Source organism: Sinocyclocheilus anshuiensis, unplaced genomic scaffold (assembly GCF_001515605.1).
Source record: "Sinocyclocheilus anshuiensis isolate Anshui unplaced genomic scaffold, SAMN03320099.WGS_v1.1 scaffold1287, whole genome shotgun sequence".
Lineage (NCBI taxonomy): Eukaryota > Metazoa > Chordata > Actinopteri > Cypriniformes > Cyprinidae > Sinocyclocheilus > Sinocyclocheilus anshuiensis.
Window position 1 is genome coordinate 390,494 of NW_015539958.1, and position 17,235 is coordinate 407,728.

Genomic DNA, 17,235 nt, shown 5'->3' on the forward strand with positions numbered 1-17,235 from the left:
GCTGAAATTCTGCACCAAGGCTGAATTTCGGGAAAGAGACTTCAGATACAGTACTAGGGACCACTTAGGCCTATATAAAAGCATCCAAAAAGCAGCATGTCATGGGACCTTTAAAGTACTTTTTATTATTTATCACTCTATCAAATATTTGCACATCACAAATATATCACAAAAATTGTTTTGTTAAAAAGTCATTTATATATTTGATGTTTAGCTATGCGTAATAGCGGCGTGAAAGGAATTTTGCGAAACTTTGCACCCCCCCCCTTCTTAGAAGTTTAGAATTCGTTTAAAAAGTCAACATTCTTGTAAAACAATCGCACCCAAACGCATTGTCCATTTTGATACACTGTCACTGACTGAGAACAGATATTCAGCAGGCCATTAAAGGAATTCAAACCTTTACATTTTATTTGCCTACTGTGTAAATGTATTGCAACAATCTTTGAAAAAGACACGGTGGCAAACAAATGTATCAATTTTTTCAAGCCTCGCACAAGCAGACTCAGTAAAGTAGGGTGACCATTTTGTGACTGACACAAAACCAGTGAAAAGGGTCAATTTTTCGAAATTGAGATTTACACATCATCTGAAAGCAGTTTTCCAAAAAGAGGACAGTGGGTGCGGGCGGGGTGGGGGTGTTGTTGGTTGGTGGTTAACGTAGTGCCCATATCCCAAATATCAACACTCAAATATGTCATTTCCATACCTAAAATACATATTTTACAGTGACTGTTATTGATCATAAACACAGCTAAAAAGCTTCCTACCAGTGGCCCTCCTTCACAAAACTTAACAGCACAGTTTTATCATAGGCAGAATGCAAAATGTTTCAATACAAGCATTTCAGACAAATGTAATTTATGCAAGATTTCAAACCTTTAATCCAAGGGGAAAAATCAACCCAAAGCAACAGTTTAAAAGTAGCCCAATTCCATGGGGAAAAAACACGGGCTTGACATCCCTGCATCCAACACCAGCTGTAGGAGTCAGATTTGACTGATCACGGGTTGAGAGGAGAGATGGCTGACAGACCATGCTGGAGGATTTGCTGCTCAACAGATCCTGAGCTCATTGAAACATATCTGATCTTCCTTTACACAGAGCGCGCGTGATCTCGAAATCGATCTCGAACCACCACCAGAGAATGTAGAATGTTTGCGGGAGCGGGCGGAATGGACACAGAAAATCTCTGGAGCGGAACAGGAGCGGGCGATAATGGTCAGAAATTCAGCGGGAGCGGGATTAAGAAAACAGTCTCTCACAGGGCTCTAATACAAAAACGCACACGATGAATGGTGATTGTAGAAAACAAAAGCAAAATCCCAGACATTTTGGGTGATTTTGAAATCCTTTTTTTGGTCCAAAAAGAGGACATGTCCGGGAAAAAGTGGACGTATGGTCACCCTAAAGGTTATTGTAATTATGATTGTCATAATATATTATAGTGAATACATGCCAATCAAAATGATCAAAGTATTAATTTAAATGGTTTGTGTTTTAAAATGAAGTTTGTAAAGAGTAAAATCCGCAGGCACCTCCTGTTTTGTGAATCCATGTTTACATGCCAGTTATACAGGAGCATACCTAGCAAAACAGCTGGAGTGTTCATGCTGTGTCTTGTTGATATCCGTGAGGGACGTGTGAAAAGTATGCAGGATTTTTGAGTGGTTATGTGTTCTGACATTGCACAGACAGGTTTTGCAGTTAAGAATCGCTGCTTCAGCCTATCACAGTGGAGTTCAGAACAAACGCAAGTTGGGGGTGGCTGCTTTCTCACAAGTGTTTGTGGTATGTTCGCATAATTAGAAGATATATAACCCATACAGACATACTCACACACAAACTGGGAGTAATGCGTTAAGCATTCTGTCAGTTCTGTTGAGCACATAATCAAGGTCAATATCGACTCAAACTCATTTGAATGATTTTCAATTCAAACCTTTATGGTTGGATTATGAATTAAAAAACAGAAGGTCACTGCATGTCTGTGTCTATTGCAAAACATTAACAGTATCTGGGCAACATCGCTTGGACACTGCATAACAAATATAAAACATGATTTGTTATACCTCTGAAACTGAGAGTTTATTTATGTAAAACTATGCAAAATATATTTTTTATCCATATGGAAACAAGCACAGAAAAGGCAGTCATAAAGTAATCCTTCACCAATGACACTGACTGCAATCCAACACAATGTTCCTCAGGCAAACTTTATTCCATGCATTAGTTCTGACTTGGAGGAGGATGGAGTCGATTGCAGCCATTTTTTTCAGAGGGGCCATTTTACTGAATCACTCTGTGTCTTGCTTCACGAAGAGCCTGCAGGGCGAGAGATTGAGGAATTGATTAAAGTGAATCAATTAATATACAGTAACATCAACATGAAAAAAATATGATATCAGAGGAATGGGATAGTCAAGAATCGGATAACATACAAGAAAATGAAATGAAAATTGATAAATGAATGCATGTTAATATTACAATTATCTGTTCATATTATGTATTTAAAAAATTTGAAACCATGTTCTAACTAACTAATTGCTCTGCTTATGGAAGTTCAGGGTTTTGTTACATAATATAAGATGTTTCTTAGCTTCCACAATCAGTCTCTACATTTAATATTTAATATGCACAAGAAGCAGGATTTTGGTCCAATGAGTTTTCACTGTTGGCGGAATTACTAGGTGTGATGACGCAGAAATAAAAATAAGCGAAATGCAAAATATAGTGTTGCCTGATGCAGCTAGTTATGACAGAAAGTCAGATTAACATGGAAGAGAAGCATGTTTTATCACATCTTGCTTCGTCGTGTTCAGTATTATGACCCATTTTGAATGAGATGAGTGACTTAAACTGCTTGTTTTATTGTCGCAAAATGTAAACATGTTATCACACATCTCTTTATATAAAATTGTATACAGTGGGTATAGAAAAGAATCACCCCCCTTTAAAATAATCAAATTGTGTTGCTTTGCAGCCTGAAATGAAGACGGACAGTTTTTGTTTTATCCAGCTGCATTTACTCAGTGCAACTTATAACATCCAAGTGAAAGATATAACACATTATAACGATAAAGGCACAGAGAAACGATATCGTTGAAATCACTTTCAGAGCATTTTTTTCCAGCTGATGAATGATAAAAACATTGACAGCCAATCAGAATTAATCCTGCTATAATGAGCTCAAGAATTTAAAGCGGCAGACGAGCGTGCGCTTAGAATAAACAGACGATATCATCCGCTGGTGTGGACGCTAAAATAGTTATCGTTCTTGGTGTGAGCGGGTCTTTAGGTGTTGAGGACTAGTGCATCTTTGAGCCGTGATTCAGTATGAGTAAAATACCTAAGTACTGTTAAAATCAGATACTGATCAGTTAAAGACAAAATCAGATAAAGACTTTTACTCAAGTTGTTTTGTAATTGGTGACTTGTAACTTGTAATGGAGTCATTTTCGCTGTAAGGTATCTGTACTTTTACTCAAGTATGGTTTTCAGGTACTCTTTACTCTGCTATATAGCAAATGACAACTGCCTGATTGTAGTTTGAATGGGATTACAGAAAAGGCCACAGGCGAGATGGATGGTGAGAGGGATGAGGGAGAGAGTGAGAGAGCAGGATAGGAATGTCTGTGTTGACCTTCTGGATGGCTTCGCTGGCAGAGTCATCCTGCAGCAGTTTTGCCCGGTCCAGTGCCCTCTCAAAGTGTGACACACAGGCCTTGTAGTTACCCGGCTTCACTGTGAAAGAGAGAAAGAGGATGTAAAATGATTTAATCATACAGCATGGCATGGATTAAATATACTTATACTACGGGCCGTTGAATGCTTGAATCTGTTTGGCTGACTAAGTTGCTGTTCTAAGGTGTGCAATTATTTTCAGGGAAATGCACTGCGAACATAGTTAACTAATGACCACATTAACTCCTACTGATTCTGAACAATGTGGGAAATTTGATTATTCATGGTCACTTTCTGGGATTCTGGGCGATGTAGTTTTTTACTCACATTCTGCCTGCGCCATGAGCACACTGGCATTGAGCTGCCATTTTTCATCGCTGATTTCATCTGCAGCCATGAGCGAGCGGGAGCCATAGTCTCGTGCTTCCCTGTAGAGTTTCAGCTCTAGGTAACATCGGCCGATCTCATGGAACAACCAGGCTTTTTCTAACCCACCACATGCTAGAGGCAACTTCTCCTCCCATCTACGCAAACACACACGGAACAAAATCAAATGACTATTACAATAGATTTTTCTGTGTACATCAACACCAAAGCCAACATTAATTAAAAGCAAATGCACTTACACTTCTATAGCTTGTTGAAACTTGCCGATCCGTGCGTACACACGGCCAATGTTGTCCAGAGCCCTGGATTTACTGTCCATCAGGTCGCTATGAAACGAAGCACAGACCAAACACACCGGATGAATTGGTAGTTTATTAGCCAACCAAGAAATTCAGAAAGGTAGCTTTCCTACTTCTCATGGTCGCCTACCCTTTCTTGGCCAGCTCCAGATCCTTCTCGTGTTGATGTAGAGCCTTGTCCATATTCCCGAGATCCATCAGTGCATTGCCTACATAGAACATAAGAGAAACTTTTAATATAAAGTTTCATATCTTTGGTTTTTCTGCTATTGATATTATATATTTAAGTATATGACTACCAATGCAGCTGTGCAGGTTCCCAAGCACTTCTCTCTTATTGGGCAGCACCTCCTCAGACCATTCCTTCACTGCCTTCATGAGTTCACGAGCCTTCTTCAGGCCGCTTTCTGTATTGCCTACACTCAAGGCTGTTAATTGAAGAGACAATACTCAAAAATTCCTATAATATACAAAACATTTTCTGAAAATTATGTAGAGTAGTGCTTGCCCATCCAAAAGTCATGTGATGCCAGAGCATTGATAAGACATTATTCTGATTCTGACATGATGGGGGTTTTCCTTCAATACAAGTCTATGGAATTTTCTAGTCTGTTTTGTTGTCCGCCAACCTGATATCTCGCAGTCACAGCTCACAAAGAAGTAACTTTTAAACCAAACAGCTTTTCTTTTGGTCAATGTGGTGAATCCGCGTAACCAACTCTTTGACAACCAAAATTTGCAGGACAATGGTAAATATGACCGCAGCTTTAGAAAAGTAATGGCACATCTCTTTTCTCAAGTCGCAAAAATTGACGTTTTGCTCATGTCCATGGCACAAATTACGTACACAGTTATGTGCCAAAGTTTGGCAATTAGATTTAGGGCTTTGTTCAAATGTCCTCAGCAAGCACTATTAAATATTTAAATAAATCAGCATTGTGGGGTGACCTAGAGAATAATTAGGATCATAATCCCGCCCTTACCCCCACGTTGTTCTTGTTTCTTGAGCACCAAATCAGCATATTAGAATGATTTCTGAAGGATCTTGTGACACTAAAGACTGGATTAATGGCTGCTGAAAATCCAGCTTTGCCATCATAGGAATAAATTACATTTTTAAATATATTAAAATAGAAAACGGTAGTTTTAAAGTGTAATAATATTTCTGTTTTTACTGTATTTTTGATCAAATAAATGCAGCCTTGGTGAGCATAAGAGACTTCTTTTTTTCAAATATATATATATATAAAAAAAACAAATTCTAACCTCAGAACTTTAGAATGATAGTGCATGGTTTTTTCCTGCTAGGAGCCTATACTGTGAACTTTGACCCAATCCAAACTCTGCAGAGGTTCACCTGTGTCAATCTCCTCCAGACTGTTGAGGATGTATCGAGTGGGGTCTGAGGGAGGCTTGTGAAGAACCCGGTTCCACTGCTGTTGCATGAGTTTTCTGTCTCGCTGACGAGCGTAGATGGGCTTCTGCTGCTGCCAGAATGCAGTCCGCGTGTCCAGATATGAGATACAGCCTCCGATCAGATCTTGTACACGCTCTCCGGTTCTTATCTTACCTTTTATAAGATCTGTATTGGAGCAGATTGTGATACTTTATATAGAACATGCACTTTCACAGATGCAAACTGACATTTAAAAAGATGTACAAAAAAACCTGAAACACACACCCTCATCTTGTAGAAGTTTCTCTAAGTATTCTCTGTCACTGTATAGCTCTCCCAGAAGTTCCTTGGCTCTTTTTTCACTTTTGTCCATCTTTCGGCCATGCTTTTTGGATTCCCTCTTATGAGAATGATTCAAATGCTTGGGACGAACCTTTGGGATTGTATCAAACAAACAAATATGTATTACTAACTACTGAAATGAACATAAACGTAAAGCATTAACAGTGGCAGGGTGAATGATGGGGGCAGGTGGTATAATGCGAGAGAGAGCAAGAGACAGAAAAGATAAAATAGCCAGCTCACCCCATTAGACTTGTGGAAAAAAGACACATCTCCTTTATTTTCCAGCTTCACAGAGGAAGGACCTTTTGGGTTGGGGTGAGAGATGTGGGTTTTGAAATCTTTGATGAAGTAACTGAGGTCTGTTTGCTTTGCAACCAAAATATGAGCTCCACATTTCTCATCATGTTGTGTCTTAGGACTTACTGCCCACTGAGTTGTCGATTGCCTCTTGAGCTTTCTGGATCCCCAGCCTAAACTCCTGCAGCTCTGGACGCAGCTTATTGCCTCGGTGATAGCAGACCAATGCAAACTCAAAATCGCCCATAGTGTAGAGGGCTTCTGCTTTCTGATACAGACCCTGCAGGATACAGGATGGAGACCGAAGGAGAATAGGTTATCTGTTAGAAGAAGCTTTTCATATAAAGCAGTTTACAGTAACTAAAGGGACTGGATGCCTAGAGGAACATACAATGGCACCAAACATTGTTCTTTCATAATTCCTACATGACACCACATGCTTTGTGGTAAAAGCCAGCTAACAAATCACAGCTATCACATGATATACACTCATCTGAATATCTCTTGGTTTAATAACCCAGTAAAAATATTTAATTTCATGTGATGTGTAATGTAAAATTCATGTATATAAATGTTTGTGTTCACAAATGCTGCATATATTTGATCAAAAATCCAGTAATAACAGGAACATTATGAAGTATTATTACAGTTTAAAAAAAAAAAGTTTTCCATTTTAATATATTTTAAAATGTATTTTATTCCTGTGATGAAAAAGCTGAATTTTCAGCATCATTACTCCAGTCTTCAGTGTCACATGATCCTTCAGAAATCATTCTAATATGCTGATTTGCTGCTCAAGAAACATTTCTTGTTATTATCGATGTTGAAAACAGCTGTGCTGCTTAATATTTTTGTGGAAACCATGAGAATTCTGTGATGAATAGAAAGACAACAAAACAATTTATTTACTTTTTATTTATTTAATGTTTAATGTCTTTACTATTCCTTTATACTTTTCCTATCAATTAAAATTTTGTATATATAGTGTATATATATATATATATATATATATATATATATATATATATATATATATAAATACACATATCTCTTTTGGTGTGCTTTTACAGATAGGAGTGGATATCATTAATAATGTAGAGGGTTTATAATAGCTCCAAAAAAGTATTTGGATACTTAAGCCACACTTAAAAATGAATGAATTTCATTGCATTACATGCATTACACAAAACAAAATACCAAGCTAAGTGTCATCTAAAGGTTACTATCCCTAGAACTAACCTCACTTTTCTTGGCCAGTTTGCAACTACTTAGGTGATTTTAGTGGATGCTCTCTCACGTTTCACTAGTTTGATGTGCCCTTTTTGTCTTAAAACTTTGTTTATTTATTTTGTTTATTAATTCAAAATCAGTTATACATTATTTTAGTAAAATACTGTATTCGAAAGCGTGTCTGTGACATAAATGTCACGTGGTTTAATATTTAGTTACCTAATGCAATAATATTTATCAGTTTTTAGGTGTGCTACAAGTGTCCACATACTTTTGGGGCAAATTAGTGCCCTACTTTTGCCAGAATCATCATCTGATTAGGTTTCAGATTATGTAAGTACGCCCCCTTCAGGACAAGCGTCTTATTACACACACACATACAGACTCTAAACTGTACCTGCTGGGACCTTTCGGACCAAACGAGGAGATCAAACACAAATTAGCAGCAGATGAACACACCTTGAAGAAGTCTTTGTTGTCTTGAAGTGAGGTCTCAGCATCTTTCAGCGCGCTCTCTGCGTCCCCTAGTTTCAAATAACACCTGGATCTGGCGACCAGACAGTTCTTATCATCCGGCTGTAAACTTAAAGCCTGGCGAACAACAGAGAAGACTCTTATAAAGTGTGAAACAAAGAACTCGGTTTAATTTCATCTTCATGTGAGAAATGTAAAATGTATTTCGCAAAATCCCCAGTTATATTTATTAGCTTACCGTGGAAAAGCTCTCAACAGCTTTGACGTACTCTCCCTTCTGAAACAGTTGGTCGCCTTCAGCTACATAGGTGCTAAAGGTACTCTTCGGCCCTTGACTTTCCTCATTATCGAACATTTTATTCGTATTCATACAAAATTATACCAAAACCTTTCAGTCCGTACATCAATAAAAGACGACCGGGACAGCGTCGTCCGCTGTAATGCTATGTATCTTAGCAACGCGACTAACAAAACCCGGAGCGGCCAATGAACCGTTAGAGGACCTTTGATTGTTCCATCTTAAATGCTAGGCGTAACATACATATTTTTAATTTCCAAAATATAAAATATATTCTAAAATAATCATATTTTCTGCAGCAAACGGTTCTTAACTTTTTTTTTTTTTGTATCAATAGAGCAAGAGTGTGAGCATGCCTGGTGAAGCAAACTAATCGAAAAAAGTATGTACTTGAAGAGACAGAAAGAGAAGTATTTGGTGAAGGGGAAAACAGAAAGAGGCTTCCTTTATTTACATGGCTTTTTAAAAACGGTCCACAGTCAAGACTGTTCCAGCGGAGTGAGCAAAGTCAGCATGGACATTGTCTTTTGAATACACTGAAGATCTTTCAAGATGAGCAACATGAACAGATTCCAGACAAATGCTTAAAACGCACATTTCCTAACTGTGTACACGGTCAAGTCAAAGACAGCAAGAGAATGCTGGAGCACAACGAATCCTCAGCGATCACCAAACATGGCTCACTGATCATGCCTGCAATTTACATAGATCCATATTACACACACTGTGGAGTCATTGATATCAAGTCAACAAATCAATCAGCTCTTCTGACAACACTCCCTCCGGAGGCTCTTTAATTCAGAAGTTAATAAGCGTGCTGGCCAACATAGTCTCCTCCCTGGGTTTAACTTGTAAGAGTGTAGATCCTAGTGTATTGAAAGATCATCCATCCAAAGCTCACATCCAATGAACTTACAATAAATATACATATCAAAAAAGTGAGTATTTTGTAGTTAAAAAAAATTAAACAGTCATGAACTATCAACATAAAGAAACACTTTACATTCCAGTAAAATGTACAATGCAGCAAGGGGTTGAATGGCAACATTAACAAACGAATCTTACAGAGAGGGACATGGACAACAGGTGCTTGAACTCTCTCGCTCTCTGAACCTTTGTATGCAGTAGTCGAACAATCCACTTGCATGCCGAAATCCAGAAACAGCGTTATTCTTAAAGTGAGATTTGGCATGAGGCGCTACATTCACATAATAGTTTGCGGAGGCCTTTAAAATGGTTCGCAATGTTGCATAAATATAATATCTGTGTGAATTCTGATTCTGTATATGCTTAATCTATACGGAAATAGCAGTAATGAATTTCTGTACTAACCCGGATTCTGTACTAATTTGGATGATGTGGACCATTTTACGATCAGTAATAAGAGGGGCTGTCTATGGGCTGATAGGAGTATTTAAAGTATTAAGTACTCCTATTCAGTGTCAGAGAGAAACAGCAGATTTGCATGTAGCACTTATGTTCCCCCAAACATCAACTCAAATTGTAGCTGAAGCTTTTGAAAATGTAAAAAAAAGTAAAAATTATGATGCATTCAGGGTACAATCGATAAAGTGGATTTAAAAAAAAATAAAATAAAAAAATTGTAGAACATTAAAACTAAAGCTGGAATAACAAGGGCCAAAAAGGACACCGATCAGAAAGAGACGTGTGCAATGTATCGTGTTGTTTTTCTGGTACAGAATGGTCATGCCCCTGCCATTGTTGTCTTTGCGCGTATGCAGTAAAACAAGTCAATGGCACAGATGCAGGTCCAACTGTGGGGTCCGAAAGCCCGTTACACCAGAGTGTAGTACATCAGAGAGCAGGGATGGAGGAGAGTAGTCCGGTTCAGGGGAATTCAGAGGTTGTGAAACTACTGCATACATGCTGAAAGTTGCCAAGCTAGCCAAACTGGAAGAAGAAATTTCCAGGTCCAGATGCTGCAGTACAAAAAACAAAAACAAAAACAAAAAAAGACGGGAACAAATTCAGTGACACTGAAAATACAAAAATTAGAACTGAAGAGAATATTATGAACCACAAATGAGCTACATCATCACAACAGCTATAAGACTATAATTTTATGACATGCAATTAAAAGTTTGGGTTCAGTAAGATCATTTTGAAAGAAATGAATGCTTTTATTCAACAAGGATGTATTAACTCAGTGGTTCCCAACCCTGGTCCTGGAGACACCCCAACACTGCACATTTTGCATGCACATTTTGCATGTCTCCTTTCTCTTACGCACCAATTTCAGGTCTTGAAGTCTCTACTAATGAGCTGATGACCTGAATCAGGTGTTTTTGATTAAGGAGACATGCAAAACGTGCAGTGTTGGGATGCCTCCAGGAGCAGGGTTGGGAACCACTGTATTAACTGATCAAAAGTGACAGTAAAGACATTTATAATGTTACAAAAGATTTCTATTTTACTATAAATGCTGTTCTTTTAAACTTTGTTCAAAGAATCATGAATAAAATATCACAGTTTCCATAAAAATATTAAGCAGTGCAACTTTTCAACATTAAAATTTTTTTCTTGAGCAGCAAATCATCATATTAGAATGATTTCTGAAGATCATGTGACACTGAAGACTGGTGTAATGATGCTGAAAATTCAGCTTTGCATCACAGGAATAAACTAAATTTGAACATTCAAAATAGAAAACAGTTATTTTAAATTGTAATATTTCACAATATTACTGTTTTTACTGTATTTCTGATCAAATAACTGCTTCCTTGGTGAACCAACCCCAAACTTTACAACAGTACTGTTCATTCAATGGTTTATTGTACAGTCTGAACAAGGGATTAACAAATAATTATGAGAAGTAAATAAAAGGGCTGCCTTACATGAATTACCTTCGAAACTAAACCCACCAGGGCCACCAAAGAAAGCTTTGAAGATGTTATTGGCATCGAAGTCTGAAAAAACAAATAAAAAGAAACAAAATCATTAGCCATCCTCCGTAAATCGAATAAAATTTATTTTATTGTACTAAGTAATAAAAGCACAAAACATTCAGATTAATGAAACCCATATTCCAGAATAAAATGGTGTTGACAGAAAGAGAACTAAAAAGAGGCTGAATGTGTGAAGATGACAGACCCATATTCATGTCGTCATCCTCCAGGTCGTGGCCGCTGTCATAGCGGGACTTCTTCTTGGGGTCAGAGAGCACTGTGAAGGCCTCGCCCACCTCCTTAAACTTCTTCTCTTCCTCTTTCTGCACTTCAGCACTCGCTCCGCTGTGTCGGTCTGAGAAAAACATAAGAGAGACTGTTAGAGAATCAAAAAAAAATTTGAGGACTTTCTTACATGCTGGTGATCCCAGTACTGTCTACAGAAGAGGAATTCACAAATGTAGACTGTGTACAGAGAAAACGTTGTGATTCTTTCAAAGAAATACATACCTGGGTGGTGCATCAGGGCTCGTTTACGGTAGGCCTTCTTGATTTCATCTTCAGTGGCGTTTTTATCCACACCAAGGACCTTGTAATAATCTTTCCTCTTACTTTTCTTCAGCTCTAACTGAGCATTCTTCAACAGGTTCTTATGCTCTGAAACACCACAGATTAAATGAGATTTGGCACATCTTTAAGGGAAATTAAAGAGTTTAATGCGCATTCAAGATGAACACACACCTTTAGTCTTCTCTGTTTGATAAACCTTCTCATAGTCTCTGACAGCCTCTTCATACTGCTCTGTGTCCATGTAACTACAGTGTAAAATGCACAGGTTAAACAACAAATAAAGTTTCAATTATGTTTAAAGTGTGTAGAAACACAAACGTACCATTGGGCTCTTCTCAAATAAGCTTTAATATAGGTCTCATCCAGTTTAATAGCCTTTGTGCAGTCCTCAATGGCCTGCTCCAGTTTGTTTAACTGAAGACACAGAGAAGAGAGAGAAACATCATGTGTTAGTGCCAAACAATGACCAAAATGAGACAGACACACGTGACCCAGCTTCAGAGCGGGCAAAGGGTCTACTGTTTGTCCTTGTGGGGCACTCCAATACTGATAATGCATTGAAACAAAATGTCTACAAAAGTACAACGCCAAAACGAGTATATCAAGGGCGGACCTTGGATCCGACGGTGGCTCGGTTACAGTACAGCTTGGCGTTGGTTTTGATGTTGTTTGGGTCGATGGTCAGGGCCTCCGAGTAGAGGTCATATGCTTCTTCAAAGCTGCCCTCTTTAAATGCTTTGTTCCCTTCCTCTTTCTTCGCCTTTAGGGCTTTAGCATTCTATAACAGAGAAACAATTAAGACATTTCACAGACACCGTACTAAAACAATTGAAAAGAATCATTCAATTTGCTGAAAATGTACTCATCCTCAGGCCATCCAAGATGGAGGTGAGTTTATTTCTTCACCGGAACAGATTTGAAGAAATTTAGCATTGCAGCATTTGCTCGGCAATGGATCCTCTGCAGTGAATGGGTGCCATCAGAATGAGAGTTCAAACAGCTGATAAAAACATCACAATAATCCAAAAGTAATGCACATGATTCGAGTCAATCAATTAATAGCTTGCTAAACACAAATCTGCATGCTTGTAATTTAACATTAAAACGTTATTAACTTCAAACTGTTGCTTCAGGCTAAAATATGAGTCTGCCATCCATAAAATTGCTTTCTCCAGTGATAAAGTCATCTGAATGAGAAGTGAAATATGCACAGATCAAACACCATTTACAAGTAAAAAATGGTCCAACACAGTTCTGAAGCAATATGTCGATGGATGTTGATGCGAGAGGACAACAGGGGGATGGACTTTTTCACTGGAGGAAGCATTATCATGGATTATGGACTTATATTTTGGCCAGAAGCAACGGTTTTAAAGTTGAAATGTATTAATGATGGATTTGTTTCTTACAAACACAGCATGTCGCTTCACTGATAAACAGAAATAGCGTGGATTATTGTGATTTTTTTTATCAGATGTTTAAGCTCTCATTCTGACGGCACCCATTCACTGCAGAGGATTCACTGGTGAGCAAGTGATGTAAAGCTAAATTTCTCCAAATCTGTTACAATAAAGACAAACTGTTCTACATCTTGTATGGCCTGAGGGAGAGTAAAATTTCTGCAAATTTTAAATTTTGGGTCAACTATACCTTTAATCTGAATACTTATAATGCAATCAATTACACTTACTCTGCAGGCCAGACGGGCCTTCTCATGGTCTGGTGCCATGCGCAGCGCTTGAACGAAAAACTGCACAGCCTTATCAATGCAGTCCTCGTAGTATAGACATAATCCCCGCACATACAGGGCATCGCCGTTGGTGGAATCCATCCGCAATATGTCACTGAAGATGCAAAAAGCAAGAGTGAGATAGAAAGTATACATTAGTGGTTATCTGATACGGATTTTTCAATGGACGATGAAAACAGATATAATGTCAATAATATATAGAAAATGTGCAGCCTGAAATTTTAGACTTCTGTTTGGCTGAGCAAGCAGCTTGGCCAATGCATCAGTATAATAATAAACATTAAAGGGGTGGTTGATTGCGATTTCACTTTTTTAATGTTAGTTAGTGTGTAATGTTGCTGTTTGATCATAAACAATATCTGCAAAGTTACAAAGCTGAAAGTTCAATGCAAACGGAGATATCGTCTTTTAAAATTCTGGCAGTTTAATGCCTACAAAAACGACTGGTAAGGGACTACAATGAGTTACTTCCCAGGTCCTTTACGTCAAGAAACCAGAATTTTACATAAACCCCGCCACCGGGAACATGCAGCAAAGGGGGCGAGGCCATGCTACGCTGCTTTAGAGAAGAGGAAGAGAAAACTAGGGGTGCACGTAAAAATCTATTCATATATGAATCGCGATTCTGTCTTCGAACGATTCTAATAGATTCACAAGTTTCAAAATCAATGTTCTAAAGCATCTCGCTCTCATTCAGATCATCAGCTCAGTGAATACACTTATTTCACATACTATAGTTATGAGAAGCATTATACATTGACACATGTGCGGTTGCCAAACTGTATTAAAGCTTTAATCAGAATAAAACCCTATATTAAAAGCTAACAGAAGCAGTAGCATTTACAAATAACAGCGTATCTAAAAGTATGAGACAACAACAAACAAAAATCTTAGGCCTACCATTAAAAGCCGTGCTTGCACAGGTTCTGCGCGATCCTCTTCACTAATATCCTCTGCGTCTCAATCGGGCTCAAATTGATAAGCAATATAGATGACGTCATTGTTTACAATACAACCGGAGCACATGCCGCCATGTTGAGGGGCGGGACGCTTAGACGCGCGCTAGAGGCGGTTTAGCCTATCACAACACACTGGGCCAGCTAATCAATCAGAGCCCATCGTGTATTTCTGAGGGAGGGGCTTCATAAAAGCAGGAAATGATCAGCGCATTCAGAGGAGAAGGGACTAAAACGAAGCATTAACATGTTAGACTGCTCCCCATAAACACAATCAAGCCTAGAAAAAAAAACAGTCAACCACCTCTTAAAGAGACATTTTCCACACATACATTACCAGTTTGGGGTCAAGATTTTTTTCATGTCTCTTATAGGAGTGTAACGGTACACGTATTTCGGTTCGGTACGCATGTGTACCGAACAAATACAGCATTGTTTTAAGCACTGCACGAGTGGAATTCATTGGAAACTTCCAGTTTTATATATTGTTACTTTTGATTAGAAAAAGTCTCATCTTTCAAATTATGTCAATTTTTTCAGGAAATTCAAACAATAAATGTCGTTTTGATGCTCTTTGATATGGCGACAGATCGCTGTATAAACGCCTCCGCTCAAACGGCAGTGTGGAGCACGATCATCCCTTCCTCTTCACTACTAGTTTTAACACAAAATAAGCATGAATGAACATCTCATGCCGCATGTAATCGCTCAATCAGTGTTTCAACTGCAGAAACAAGTCAATAAAACAGGTTGTAAACAAAATGCCACGTAGCATTTCATTTACCTCAGGAAGTCATCAGTGTACACAGGCCATTATTCGCTAGAGAAATAAAGTGCAAAGAAGAGCATTTCGCGAAATATTAGACTATATACTCCTGTTAGAGATGTCTTAATCTTCTTTCATCTCTTTCATCTTTTAATTATCATTAAAACCGTATTAGATTACTGCGATTTGAACAACTCGCGGTAAATAAATACTGTCCATCATAAAGCACAGTTTTAAGTAACAGTCTCACGTGCACACAGCACGCAGAGTAGTTTCGTTTTGAGTGAAAACAGGGCGGAAAAGCTGGGAGGTTTTAAAAGAGTGATAAGGGAATTATACAAATGAATATATGAATGAATGAATTATATGAATGTAACTCTGAAGGTTCTGACTGTCTTCAGAAAAGAATCAATGGCATTTTGTTTTCATCTTCGCTCCATGTAATACCTAAAGGAAGTGTTCTTAATGGCAATACTGCTTTGTCCACGGATGTTACGGGAAACAGCTCTAATTCAGCTTTTCCATAAGCGCCACCTGCTGTCAGCGAGTGGTTGCCTGATATAAAGAGACGTAATCCCCAAAACAGAGCTTCCCACTTGTGCAATACGGAAATATCCAGTAGCCCCTCACTGGATCCACATCTAGGGGGTGGAGATGGTAGGTTTAGGGGTGGCGATGGGTGGGTTTAGGGATCAGGGGGTGGAGACGGGTAGGTTTAGGTTTATGGATTGTACTGTGATACAGTTATGGAGGCCCTTCATAATGCAGAGGTCAGCTGCCTGCTTTGCCAATAGTTAGCAATGGCCCTATAGTATGCAGTGTTCCATAAACAGCTGTTTTACTAAATTCTTCTGAGGTGAAATTCAGTGTAGTCCTGTATCGTGATACGTATCGTATCGTGACTTTGCTGGTGATACACAGCCCTACCGTTACACCCCTAGTCTCTTATGCTCACCAAGGCTGCATTTGTATGAATGAAAATACAATAAAAAGTAATATTGTGAAATATTATAACGATGTAAACGAACTTATCAATTTTAATGCGTTTTAAAATGTAATTTTTATCAAACAGGAATTGTGTGCGCTCAAAAAGAACGAGTTCTCAGGTGTGTAGAGCAAAAGGGAGAAAGTTTTAGTCCAAGTCACTGAATTTGTCCGCACAATGAAAATTTTCCAAACAGACCAAAAAAGGTCTTAAAAAAAAAAGAACAAAAAAAAAGTAGTTTTTATTATCCATATGCAAAAGTGAAAAAAGTGACAAAAGTGCAAAGTGTATTAAAAACAGACAAAAGAGCAGACGTTTCAGCGCTCATGATGATATGGATAATAAAAACTAAATTTTTGAGAGACCTATTCCGGTCTGATTGGAAAAAATTTTCAGTGTGCGGACAAATTCAGTGACTTGTTAGACTTAAAATGTAATTTTAAAACGTGTAATTGTGATAGCAAAATTGAATTTTGAGCAGCCATCACTTCAGTCTTCAATGTCACATGATCCTTTATGATCCAATGCAGCGATACATTTTTCCCCAAGATTGGTGAAAAAAAACGTTCAAAAGAACAGCATTTACATAGGTTTTGTAGGTCAGATAATGGCAAAAAAAAAAGGTTAACAGCAAAATTATTTTAAAGGGGTCATATGATGCTGATAAAAAGAACATTATTTGGTGTATTTGGTGTAATGAAATGCGTTTATGTGGTTTAAAGTAAAAAAAAACACATTATTTTCCACATACTGTACATACTGTTTTCTCCTCTATGCCCCGCCTTTTTGAAAGTCGATTTTTACAAAGCTCATCAGTCTGAAAAGCGAGGTGTGCTGTGATTGGCCAGCTATCCAGTGCGTTGTGATTGGCCGAATACCTCAAGCGTGTGAC

The 17,235-nt window shown here is 38.2% G+C and overlaps 2 protein-coding genes across 3 annotated transcripts in view; both read right to left on the reverse strand.

Moving 5' to 3' along the window:
• Positions 1–2,248: 2,248 nt before the first annotated feature.
• LOC107687021 (tetratricopeptide repeat protein 25-like) lies at positions 2,249–8,504 on the reverse strand. The gene is made up of 12 exons (XM_016484159.1): positions 8,351–8,504; positions 8,098–8,229; positions 6,535–6,688; positions 6,352–6,413; positions 6,052–6,199; positions 5,728–5,952; positions 4,670–4,798; positions 4,501–4,579; positions 4,311–4,397; positions 4,012–4,208; positions 3,644–3,744; positions 2,249–2,325 (listed from the first exon to the last, which is right to left on the reverse strand). The coding sequence occupies exons 1-12, from the start codon at positions 8,480–8,482 to the stop codon at positions 2,290–2,292; spliced, it is 1,482 nt and encodes a 493-aa protein (XP_016339645.1). The 5' UTR covers positions 8,483–8,504; the 3' UTR covers positions 2,249–2,289.
• Positions 8,505–9,283: 779 nt separating this feature from the next.
• The window catches only part of LOC107687006 (dnaJ homolog subfamily C member 7-like), a 27,632-nt gene continuing 19,680 nt past the window's right edge, over positions 9,284–17,235 (reverse strand). Inside the window, exons 7-14 of one of the 2 annotated variants that reach the window (XM_016484144.1) lie at positions 13,577–13,730; positions 12,500–12,664; positions 12,209–12,300; positions 12,058–12,131; positions 11,827–11,973; positions 11,522–11,671; positions 11,275–11,337; positions 9,284–10,350 (exon numbers count right to left, since the gene is read on the reverse strand). In XM_016484144.1, the coding sequence (XP_016339630.1) occupies positions 10,313–10,350; positions 11,275–11,337; positions 11,522–11,671; positions 11,827–11,973; positions 12,058–12,131; positions 12,209–12,300; positions 12,500–12,664; positions 13,577–13,730 (883 nt within the window). In that variant the 3' untranslated portion in view covers positions 9,284–10,312. Of the gene's footprint in view, positions 10,351–11,265; positions 11,338–11,521; positions 11,672–11,826; positions 11,974–12,057; positions 12,132–12,208; positions 12,301–12,499; positions 12,665–13,576; positions 13,731–17,235 lie in introns of both variants that reach the window. The other variant, XM_016484145.1, reaches the window with a different exon arrangement.

Excerpts from the sequence above, each read along its gene's own strand:
- LOC107687021 (XM_016484159.1), bottom strand. The coding sequence starts at position 8,482 with ATGAATACGAATAAAATGTTCGATAATGAGGAAAGTCAAGGGCCGAAG. Across the intron at positions 6,414-6,534 it reads AATCGACAACTCAGTGGGCA|GTCCTTCCTCTGTGAAGCTG; the intron begins GTAAGTCCTAAG and ends CCAACCCAAAAG. Across the intron at positions 2,326-3,643 it reads CCAGCGAAGCCATCCAGAAG|GCTCTTCGTGAAGCAAGACA; the intron begins GTCAACACAGAC and ends CTCGCCCTGCAG.